General features: G+C 37.0%; 1 protein-coding gene across 3 annotated transcripts in view; it reads right to left on the reverse strand.

Moving 5' to 3' along the window:
- LOC106879244 (CYFIP-related Rac1 interactor B) overlaps nt 1-12,500 on the reverse strand; it is a 154,489-nt gene that overhangs the window by 21,839 nt on the left and 120,150 nt on the right. The window contains exon 9 of one of the 3 annotated variants that reach the window (XM_052977633.2): nt 12,191-12,331. The exons of the other annotated variants lie outside the window; for them this stretch is intronic. Coding sequence (XP_052833593.1) covers nt 12,191-12,331 — 141 coding nt within the window. The remainder of the gene's footprint in view (nt 1-12,190; nt 12,332-12,500) is intronic. 3 annotated transcript variants of the gene reach the window in all.

Raw genomic sequence — 12,500 nt, forward strand, 5'->3', positions numbered from 1 at the left:
TCAGAGTTACCATTTATGCTGGTAATTTTAACACCCAATAAAAATTCCATGCTGGAATGAAGACGTCTTCATTCATCATCATCATCGTTTAACGTCCGCTTTCCATGCTAGCATGGGTTGGACGATTTGACTGAGGACTGGTGAAACCGGATGGCAACACCAGGCTCCAATCTAAATTTGGCAGATCTTCTACAGCTGGATGCCCTTCCTAACGCCAACCACTCAGAGAGTGTAGTACCACTCAGAGAGTGTAGTATATAGATACTGAAAATATGTTTGAGGAAAACTGAACATTATTAAGAGAAGTATAAAGTAACACCATAATTCTTACGTATAAATTGATCTAAAAAGTATTGAATAAAACACTTAACTTTCTATATTCATATTTATTGTTCTATAGTAACATAATATCTAGTTAGATGCTACTTACACAAATGTAATTAAAGAACAATCCATTTTCATTAGATACAAAAATGCAAAGAATACTGGCTCATTATAAAACAGGTAGTATTAAAAAACAAAAAAAACTTACTCCAGCATAGAATTTTAATTGAATGTTTTGCCTTTGTTGGCTTCAGCCAACCACATTATGCAACACATAATAAAGACGTCAAAAAAACAATCCAGTAACTCCTGTGCCTGAAGTAAGCAAAAGCTTTATATGGCATCAAAGCCACTCTGTAAATAACATAGTCATTTGCTCAAACAGAATAAATGAATGAATGAAAGTTATGCACTGTTGTAGGGGTCAACTGTCCAGGGGATGTGAATGTACAATCAAAAGTCCAGGAAAAAGAGAACGATTAAGGTGAATTAATGTGGAACTTACAGCTCTTGTACCCTGACTATGAATTCTCATTTGTACCTATCACTATAGGTAAATTTGCAGAAAAAAATCTAGAATTACTTGGTTTCACAGAAAAAAGCAAAAGAAATTGACATGGATTCACCAAATCCAATCTATTAGTGACATAATAAAAGACATTCTAAATATTATCCATCTGAGATTCTTATGTGAATAGATACATACATTTGATTGGGTGCATTGATAGCTCAACCAACACACCAACTCAACCACATACTTACAAACACTGGGAACTCTCTTCAATCAAAATGTTTTGTCGCTTTGTTAACGACTGGTTTGAACTCTCAAAAAGAACTTAAATAAAACTCAAAAGAGAAACACACACACACAGATATACATAAATACATGATCACAGTAAGTATCTGTGATTACCAAAAGTACAGTGTTATAGCAGAGAGTTGCCAAGAAAAGAAATAAGACTGGAAATGTTACAACAAGATGTTACTGGATAAGGCGAATGTGTGGGAAAAGTTAAGACTTCCCCATGCAGATATTACAGAAAGGAAATGACTGAACTTGATAGCTACACAGTAGAAAGTGCAATTTTAGGGTATGAAAGCAGTAAAGTAGGACACCTTTCAGTCTCTCAGATCATTGTTTAATTCAGAATATTGTGGGTTGCATATGTAACTGCACACACTCTATGCAGCAGAATCAAATGTCTATCGTTTTAACCAACTAATTATGCTGTATAATTAACTGTTAAATTAAAAGAAAAATTTGAAGATGTACCAGTCTCCATACTCTTTGTAATTCTTTTGGATTTACATTCCTGAAAATAATCATAATCCAGCAAAGCAAACCTGGATTTACCCATCGGAAGAATTATGGTGTGATTGCTCACTCTAAGCAATCCTTGGTACTTCTTACTACTTGATGCTGTTAGCTGGATCCTGGACTATACCTGAGCACTCTTACCTGCCTGAATAATTTATCCTTATATATTCACCATATATATATATATATATATATGTAAATAGTAGAGAAATATTTTAATGAACTTTTATTTAACAATAAGAAAAATCCAAATATCATGACAAACTTGTTTCGTAACTCAAGAACATGTAAATAAACTATATTATCATATTTGATAATAAATAAATTACTTACATGTCTGCATTAATGTAAAATGCAAAAACATTCATTCAAAATAATGCAGACATATAAGTATTTTATTATTAAATATGATAATATAAGTTATTTGAATGTTTTTGAGTTATGAAACAAACTTGTTGTGATATTAAGACTTTTTTTATTGTTAAATGAAAGATCATCAAACTATTTCTGTCATTTATGACTTTATATACTTGTTATCATTTTCTCTCTGTGTTTTGTAGAATGATACCACAAGGAGCTTTTTCATAAGCACTACTGGATTACTCGCATCCATATATTGTGATTTATAATTTTCAATATATATATATATATATATATATATATATATATATATATATATATATATATATATATATATATATATGTATATATAAATATTGTAGGTGGCTTGTTAGCAATTAAAACCTAAAGGTAAATTTATCAATGTCACTAATGCGACAAGGGTAAAGAGTGGTACCAGCATTGCTAGAAAGAAGAGTCAAAATGACTCGATTAGCCCCATGCATTTTTTCCTGGTTCTCTCAATTCTTCTCCCCAGAAATTTTCTGTGTATCTTGACAAAGGACTATGTTTGAAACATTGTACTTTTACACAGTATCTTTCACTTTATAACTCATTTCTTTCCCTTGAGCATCAACCTAATAGTAAATAACTGTGACTGCCCCTTGAACTTCTCATGAGTTTTGTATTTGATTTTTTTTTTTTTTGTTATCGATTCCTGATTCATGCATAGAAGGATTAAATTCGCAGAATTGCGGCAAAATGGCAGTTTGCAAGACAACAGCAGCTTAAAAGATGTCATCCAGTCATTCAGGAAAGCATATATGTAAGCAAGCAAACAGAAAAAAAAAAAAATCCAGAAAGGTCAGATTGCTGACTGCAAAAACTTCAGCTAAAAAATAATTACTGTTAATGCTACACAAGGTATAAATAATCTAATTTAAGCAGTAACTGGCAGGGAATGTGATGTGATGCGAAATGGTGAGGCAACACTACGTTGGGTTAGCAAGAAATTTTGATAAAAATATGGTTTTGGGTGGCTGTTTAATTACATTATATCCTCCTGATCTTATTATACATGTCACTAACGAGAGAATAGCCTCAACTCTTTACATCACACCACACACAGTCTCACAGCAAATATCTGGCAGCAGATAACAATTTGAGAAAAAAAATACAAAAGTTAAAAAATTTTTGTTTTAGAAATGGTTAGTAAAAAGTAAGCAAGTCAATATGTAAATATATATATAATGTAAATATATATATACACACACACACCCACACGCACAAACTAAACATGCTTTCATATATATATATATATATATATATATATATATTTTTTTTTTATGCCTGGATTCTTAGACCTTACAATGTTTAGAATGAATTAATCCTATCAGCGTAAGGATATAAACACACACGCACTTCATGCTTGTGTGTGTGTATGTGTGGTTGGTTAAGCATGCAGTAATGCAAAACAAAGGTAGGCACACACAGGGATGGACAGAGAGAGAGAGAGAGAAAGAGAGAGAGAGAGAGAGAGAGAGAGAGTGCAACAAAGAAGGAGGGGATGACACATACACAGAGAATCAGAGATAGCTTGGAAAACAATTAGAGGGATAAACTGATGGTTAGAGAGAGAGAGAGGGAAAGAGAAGGGTGAGAGAGGAGGAGGAGGGGCAAAGTCAAGGTGGGAACTTACAATGTTTGTGTATGTTTATATATATATATATATATATATATATATAATATGGAGTAGTTTTGATAAAGCATTATTTGGTATTGCTTTAAAGATTTTTTGTGTAAAGATGGAACAATGTGAGAAGGTACAAAGTAAACTACTAAACGAAAAGGAAAAAAAAATGAAAATAGAAGTTGCAGTTTTACTTAGTATTTTCTACATTTTGGTGTTATAACCCCTTCTTCAGGACATTTGAAAAGGTGAGAGATGAAAAAGTTGTTGCTCAGCTGTCCTGAAGAAGGGGTTATAACCCTAAAATATAAAAATGCAAGGTAAGACTGCAACTTTGTTTTGTTTTCCTTTTCTTTTTGTAGTTTACTGTGTACCTTCTCACATTGTTCCAGCTTTACACAATAACATTCTTTAAAATACGTATATTCTTTTACTTGTTTCTGTATACATACGCGCGTGTGTGTGTGTGTGTGTATGTGTGTGTGTGTTTGTGTGCAAATATATGCATGTTCTTGATTGAACTGTACTAGGATGATTGGCATTACAGCCATGTATGTGTGTGTGTATATATATATATATATCTATACACATGTTTATGTATTTATTTTGCAAGATTCCTGATGTGAAATCACGTGTTGTAACAGGTATTGTTATATTCCAACATAACCATTTTTTTTACCTTCTTGCCAAATAAACACATGCACAAAGTATTCATTCTTCACTTGTTTATTCTTATCCTTATTTTATGTCCATTGTCTGGAAATCTTTCACCTATGGCCTCTTCAATGACTCTCCATCCCATGTATCTCCTCCTGTTCTGTTTAGTCCATTCTGTCTTTCTATGTGTATCCTTACCTGTGCATGCATTTGGTTTGCCAAAACTACTCCACTGTATATGTGTTTGTATACAAAACACATGCACAGGTAAGGACACACATCATATAGAAAGATAGAATTGGACTAAACAAAACAGGAGACACATGGGATGGAGAGTCACTGAAGAGGTCACTGGTGTGTGAGGAAAGATCTCCAGACAATGGACATAAAATAAGAATAATAATAATCATAAATAATATCTGAAGTGAAGGATGAATATATTGTGCATGTATTTATTTGGTATGGAAAACAAATGACTACCCTGAAATATAACAATATGTGTGTGTATTTATATACACACACACACACACACACACAGCCATGATTCAGCTTTTCTTCTGCTGTGTATTGGCAACATTATCCAATATATTTGGCTATTTTGTTAGTTTTACTTTTTAAGTTAAGTTGAGATTCAACATATTACCAGCAAGTTGAGCAACCATTCTGCGATACTATCTTTGGCTCATTTTATGTGTGAGTGTGGGAGGGAGCATGTACATGTGGCTGTGTGTGCTCATGTGGAGGGGGCATATAAATGTGTAGCTCTATCATTATGTGAAGGTGGTCTGTAAATGCATGGTTATGTGTGTCTGTGTGCACATAAGCCCTAAGACAGCTCCAACCATCCTTTGTCTTGTCTTTCCTTCAAACATAGTCTATCAACAACCACATAATCCAATATATTATATTTTAATAAGACAATAGGTCATGGTTTGAGTGAGTCTTAGCTACTCTTTCTAGCAGGTCAAGCAACCACACAGTGGCTTCCTTGTTGAGAGATATGGAGATAAGGGATTGGAGCAGAAAGAGACATTGGTAGATTGATGTGGAAAACAACACGGGTGGATTCAAGTGTGGGTGCACAAGAGGCAGGGGTAGATTGAGGTGAAAGTGATGAATGGGTGTAGAAAGAGTATAGGTGGCAGTGAAGGTGCAGTTGTGGTAGGAGGATGCAGAATGGTCAATGGTGGTGGTGGTGAGGTCACCTGATGTCTACATTTAAGATGGTAAGAGGTGACGATTTCAGGGAGGTTTAGGTGTGTGTCATGTCCCATGCTCTCTTAGTTCAAGCATGCATGTATATATGGAATATAATTGGGCACAGGCCTGGTTGGAAGATTAAGGGGTTCACTTCATAAACATTAGGAGACAGGTTCAATTCTACCAATTGGCATTTTAGGTTAAGTGTCTTCTGCTCTCATTTCAGATATATCCCAGCCCAGTGGGAGAATTTAAGGTAGATGGGCACTTTGTGAAAGCTATTTACAATTTAACCCCTTTGCATTTAAACCAGTAATTTCCAACCCAAATACTCTACCAGATTTATGTTCAAACTAGCCAGATACAGTACCCTTACACTTACCCTACAATATCATTTTCAAAATAAACAATCACATAGGTACAGGTGTGGCCATGTTGTAAAAAGTTTGCTTCCCAACCACATGGTTCTGGGTTCAGTCCCACTACATGGCACCTTGGGCAAGCCTTGTGAGTGGATTTGGCAAATGAAAACTGAAAGAAGCCCATTGTATAAATATTTGTAAAAAAGGGTAAAGATCCCCTTCGGTCATGAATGACCATGGGATTGCACCTAGAAAGTTACCCTCTGAGGCACAGGTTGTTTGTGGAAGACCAGCAGTCACCCATGCAGGTGATGCTGTCCAAGCTTGGCACCAGTCATGTTGCAACTCATTTCTACAGCAACATGAAATAAAGTGTCTTGCTCAAGAACTCAACACACAGCCTGGTCCAGGAATGAAACTCACTACATCATGAGTGTGAGCCCAACGCTCTCGCCACTGAACCATGCACCTTCACACACACACGAAATGATTGTGAGCAAAGTCATTGGTTCAAATTCACCACTGGCATTTTATTGTGCTTGTGTTGCCCATTATAGTCTATACTGCTCCAGTTTACCTGTCTTTCAGGGTGAACTGGTATGACATCGGTGTATATGAACCCAATGCCACTTTCTACAAAGCTATCACCTTACCAACATATACAAACACTATAGTCTTCTCTGTACACACATGTATGTGTGAGTGTGTGTGTCTAGACAAGGGGACACACAGATATAAACACATGCATACACATTCACACATGGAACAGTCTTTTTTCAGTTTGCTCCTGTCAAACCCATTCACAAAGCTTTGGTCACCCCAGGGCTATAATTAAAAACATTTGCCAAAAGTGCTGTGCTATGTGATTGGACAGGAACTTTCCTAGGTGCAATCCCATGGGCAATCATGACTGAAGGATGTGTGTGTCATATGGATATATAGGCTCAAGGTGGAGTACTTATTCAACTACACATCACACCAAAGTATCCCTATATTTTCTGGTGCAGTTGCTCCGATAATATACACCCAGTATGCAATCAGATGTTGCTTCATCTGATCCTGGAGGTCTACTACCATTGGCTGGTTCCCAAAGTAGTTGTTTCCCCTGCTATAAACGGGCAGATGATAGGAGGGTCCAGAATCTGAAGTAAAATGCTGAGAGCCAGAACAGATTCTCTGATGCCACCTAACTGAGCAGTAAAGAAGCTTATCTTGCAAGCATAGAGGGATATATATTTTATTGGTAGAGTATTTGACTGCATATTGAGACCCCCTCCTTCAAATCCAGGTGTCCCCGTATTTTCTAGTGCTGTTGCCCCGAATTATACAAAGCCAGTACAACCTATAGTGTGGACTGCTTGTTGTTATGAAGGACATCCAACCCATAGAATGAAACTAAATATGAAGCAAGTGTAAGAGATAGGGTCCTCCAACACATCTAGGAGAACAGTAACTACAAATATAATCTTGAAAGACATCCTACATATGTTAGTATGGAAAGCAGATATATAGTGTTGATGATAATGATAATATATGTTGGTGTGTTCATGAATTCATTATAATTTTATCGACACTGACAAAGTATTGAGTGCATTCTTCAGTTGATGTTCATTGTTTTTTATGCATATAAGAACATACTTCCAATATCTATCTATCTATCTATCTATCTATACATATATATATATCATCATTTAACGTCTGTTGTCCATGCTGGCATGGGCTGGATGATTTATATATACAGGGTTGGCCAAAAGATTAAAACAAAAAATTATTTTATGAGACTTCGCTAATAAATAGACAAATGTTGAAAAAAAAAAAAAAAAAAAAAAAAAGGTGGTTTTTAACTCACAGCATTCAATTATTAAACATTCATAATTGGAATGAATAAATTAAGTTGAATATTAAGTATTTACGAAATTTTCATTTGTCGGGTGACTTTTGGCCAACCCTGTGTATATATACATATACATATATTATATATATATATATATATATATATATATATATATATATATAGATGGATGAGTGTATGTATGGGTGTACATGTGCATGCAATATATAGATTGTATGTCACACACATGCAAATACATACGAGTGTGTGTGTGTGTGTGTGTGTGTGTGTGTGTGTGTGTGTGTGTGTGTGTGTACATGTGAGAGAATATGTGTTAGTCTCTATCTACTGAGCTACAGAAAAATGTTAAAGTATATATTAAAAATATAAAAAAAAAGATAAAAATACAAATCCTCAAAAAAGATAACTGTGGGTGTATGTGTGGGGGGAAGGGAAACTCTGGAGTGACGAAGGGAGTAGGGAACCATACTCGAGCCTAAAAAGACCAAGTTTGGATCGAATATGTTTATATGTTGGAGATTAGGGCTGGGTCAATGTGCTGGAGTTGTAATCTATTATTTTTTTAAGGTTCTATACTTCTGGATAAGGGATGTCTTTGGGGATTGTTTTTCTTAAAAAAAAAAAAAACTTTGCTAGAGATGCATTTTAGAGGTTTTAAGAGTGGTTGGGTGCTGGATGTGAGTTTCCCTTTAGAGAGGGACCAGCATTAGATTTATGGTATGTCTGAATACAGGGGCAGTTGTGGGATTAGGGGTCAAGGTTATGGAAATGAGTTTGTTAAGTGTTTCTACTTTGGACTTTTTTTTTTATGGTGATGGATTTCATGTTCTGATTGTATTTTAGAAGAGATGAGTTAGGTACCAACTAGGGGATAGTAATTTTGGAAGAATATTATATACCTAGTTGTATTATAGGTAAGAAGTGGGCTCTGTCATTGGGTGGCTCCATCCAAGTCAGGATTGATCAAGTAGACCTATGACCAAAGACATTCTAGCAGTGCCCACCCCAACCTTTTCCTAAATGCAAGGAACCCAGAATAACATTATTTGATATGACCCTTTTTAAGACACTGTGGATAATTCAAGGGAGATTTGCTTGCTATTTCCACCATCCCAAGCATTCACTTACAGCAATGATTCTCAACCATTTTTTTATCGATGAACCCCTTTGATTACTATTTTACTTTGGTGGACCCCTATAACCATTGGATGTTTAAAAACTAGTTTTATACACGCTTCTTTCAAAATCCTTATTTTGTTTCTCATACATTCACTTGCATCTTTTGAATTATGTAAATCATTAGAGAAAGAAGCCTTGCAATAAATACATCTAAACCAAAATTTTTTCATGGACCCTCAAAATACTACTGTGCATCCCCAATTTACTATTTTGTCTGCGTGGATCCCCCAAAATCTTATATGGACCCAAGGGGTCAAATGGACCCCACTTGAGAACCACTAACTTAGAGGCTTCTTTGTGGGTTTTGTGCCAGGGTTTTGCTGCTTTTAGCCCCAAATCAAAAGCTCAAATCAAAGACATCCCAACTATGACCATCTCATCTGTCATTCAGATATAGTGCATCTTATACTGAACATACTTTTCCTTGTTAACTTTTTTGATGCCAATCCAACAAAGACCACACAGATTCTTTGATACAAACTCCTTGTTTTATATTTTTTCTATTTGTTTCAGTTGTTTTAATGTGGCCATGCTGGGGCACTACCTTGAAGGGTTTTAGTCAAACAAATCAAACCCAAGATTTGTTTTTTTAAGCCTTATTCTATCAATCTCTTTTGCCAAATTCTGCTGTTATGGGGATATAAATACACCAACACCGTTTTATCAAGCAGTGGTGAGGGGACAAACACATACACATTTATATACATGTACAATGGGCTTTTCCAAACTTCTGTCTACCAAATCTACTCACAAGGCTTAGCCAAAGGCTATAGTAGAAGACACTTGTCCAAGGTAGCATGCAGTGGGACTGAACCTGGAACCATGTGGCTGGGAAGCAAACCTTACCACACAGCCATGCCTGCGCCTATAATAGCACATTATTCTTTTACTTGTTTCAGTCATTTGACCGTGGTCATGCTGGAGCACCACCTCGAAGAGATTTAGGTGAACAAATCGACCCCAAGACTTATTTTTCAAGCCTAATACTTATCCTATTGGTCTCTTTTGCCAAACACCGTAAAGTTATGGGGATGTAAACACACTAACACCAGTTGTCAAGCTGTGATTGTGGGGGACAAACACAAATACTCATATATATGATACGCTTCTTTCAGTTTCCGTCTACCAAATCCACTCCCAAGGATTTGGTCAGCCTGAGGCTATATCAGAAGACACTTGCCCAAGGTGCCATGCAGTGGGACTGAACCCGGAACCATGTGGTTGGGAAAGCAAGCTGGCCTGACCATATTCTTAAGAGGTAGGTGAACCTATCCTTTTATATACTCTGGACCTCTTATACAGGTAGGAGGAAAGGAGAATGTTATTTCTCAAACCAGTATCCCAGCCTGAATGTTTGCAATATAGTAAACTCCAATAAAAGCACCTGGGGACCGGGTGATTCTGTTAAACCAGACAAGACATACAACCACAAGGCCCAGCCCTTGTTGATGATTTAGGCTTGAGTGCCTAAATCATTCTGCGAGCTATGACTGAAGCACAAGCTCTTGGTAGGTCCCCCTTGTCTTGCCTTGTCCTGTAACAGCATTTACTTAGGAGGGGTTAAGTTGGCTTCTATTGTGTTCAATGTATCACAGATCAAGGTGGTTCACACGTTTTTCGGCTGCTGTTTCGGCAGTGTGTTGAAACCATTCCTGGTTCCAACAAAGAATGCCAAAAACTCGAGGGCTGGAACTGAGCCCCATATCTACTTTGACTGTTGTGAGCTGACCACCTCTCTGTTTAAGCCAATCCAGAGGAAGATCTGGTGCTATCACCTTCTGGACAAGTTTATCATGGGGGTGCCACAATGTGTGACTAAATCCCCATAGTCTCCTCATCAAAAGAGTCTCCTCAAGATGCGAGAGATTGCAGCAAGTATAAAGTTGTTGGTTCAAAAGCAGTCAGATATACAGTCGGAGAAGACAACAAATACAGAAGTGATTGAAGACCTCCAACTTCTGGAGATCAGCAATACGCATTGGCCAGGTCTTACAACCATTTGGACGAGTGTCTGGTAAATATGGCATTTTGTCATGAGGTGGATTTCCCAACACAACCACAAGCACTTATGGAGGCAGTAGAAGGCCAACTGCATGCGATTGAGCTGAATGGAGATCTTGTCCTTAGTAAGTCCTCCCATACTGGAAAGGTCAAAGGATAGAGACCAGATTAATAGGGACCTTCTCTTCTTAAAAATAAAAATAAATCTACATAGGGCCAACACCCCTACTTAGATAAGGTAAAATTACAGAAACATCAACGACAATTCAAAACCAACAAGACCTGGCAGAAGAAACAGAACGAAACCCTTTAGCATTTAAACTGACCATAACCAACCAAAATATTCTGCCTCTGTCATGTTCAAACTAGCCAGATCTGGCTTCTCACACCAACCCTACAATGTCATTCTAACAATTATTAGTTACCATATCAAAATCTCATAGCTACAAGATAATTCATGATTAATTCAAATCAATGTGAATAAAAAAGCATTACTTTTGATAGAATAATGTGAAATTGTGGAAGGTCTTTGCTCCATAGGAAGCAAAGGGCTTAAGTAAGACAACAGTGAGTCTACCAATGATTGCGATAAATACCACAAGGTATACTTCCTCTAATGCTCTAACAATCCTACTAATCCATTACCCTGGATCGGCACTTTTTTCCTTATTAATCCCAGAAGAAAGCAAAGCTGACCTTGGTAGGATTTGAACTCAGTGCAGAGAGCTGATTTAGAAACTGTGAGAGGGTTTGTCCTACACTGAGACAACTCTGCCAATTCACCAGTTCTGAGGGGGGAAATATATGAGGTTATGATATATTTTGGTAACAAGATGGATTCTGTGCCAGTGTATTTGGAGAGTAAGGAGAGATATGGATTATGTACCTGGATGGATTTGAGAATGGGTAGAGAACAGAGGGCTGTGTGTTGGTGTGTTTAAATGGCCAAGGAAAGATGGGTTGTATATGTTGCTGTACATGATGCTGGGGTAGAGAGTATAAGGCTTGCTGTGTGTTGGTGTGTTTAAATGGAGAGGGAAAAGTGGGATGTATGCGGAGGGTAGGAAGAGAGAGAGAGAGAGAAAAATGAGAAGAGCTCTGAATGAATTTTGGAGGTTGGGTAGAGAGGTGGGATAGAGTAAGTGGGGTAAAGAGATGAGGGCTCCGTGTGTTGATGAGTTTAAAGGGGCAGGGGAAAGAGGAGTTACAGGGCTCAGTTAAGAGGAAGAGTTAAATTTTGTTTGTTTTTGGTTATATATAGACGTTACCTCGCCCTCATTGATACACCCGCTAGTGGACTTCGCCAGAAAACACAGCCCCACACTGCTGCTGCTGCTGCTACCACCACTGTTGCTGCTGCTGCTGGAATTGACGTGGGTCTTGGAGCAGCTGACCGATTCTGTGGACAGCTAGAGATGTGTTGTGCAGACGACGAAGGAGGATGACGATGACGACAATAACGACGACAACACACAAAAGGAAGGAAGGTGAAAAAAAAAATTAAAATAAAATAAATGTATATATGTATACATATATATATATATGTATATATATATCAAAAGTGACACTGCCAAAACA

The sequence above is a fragment of the Octopus bimaculoides genome, chromosome 28 (assembly GCF_046866305.1).
Source record: "Octopus bimaculoides isolate indiv1 chromosome 28, ASM4686630v1, whole genome shotgun sequence".
Classification (NCBI taxonomy): domain Eukaryota; kingdom Metazoa; phylum Mollusca; class Cephalopoda; order Octopoda; family Octopodidae; genus Octopus; species Octopus bimaculoides.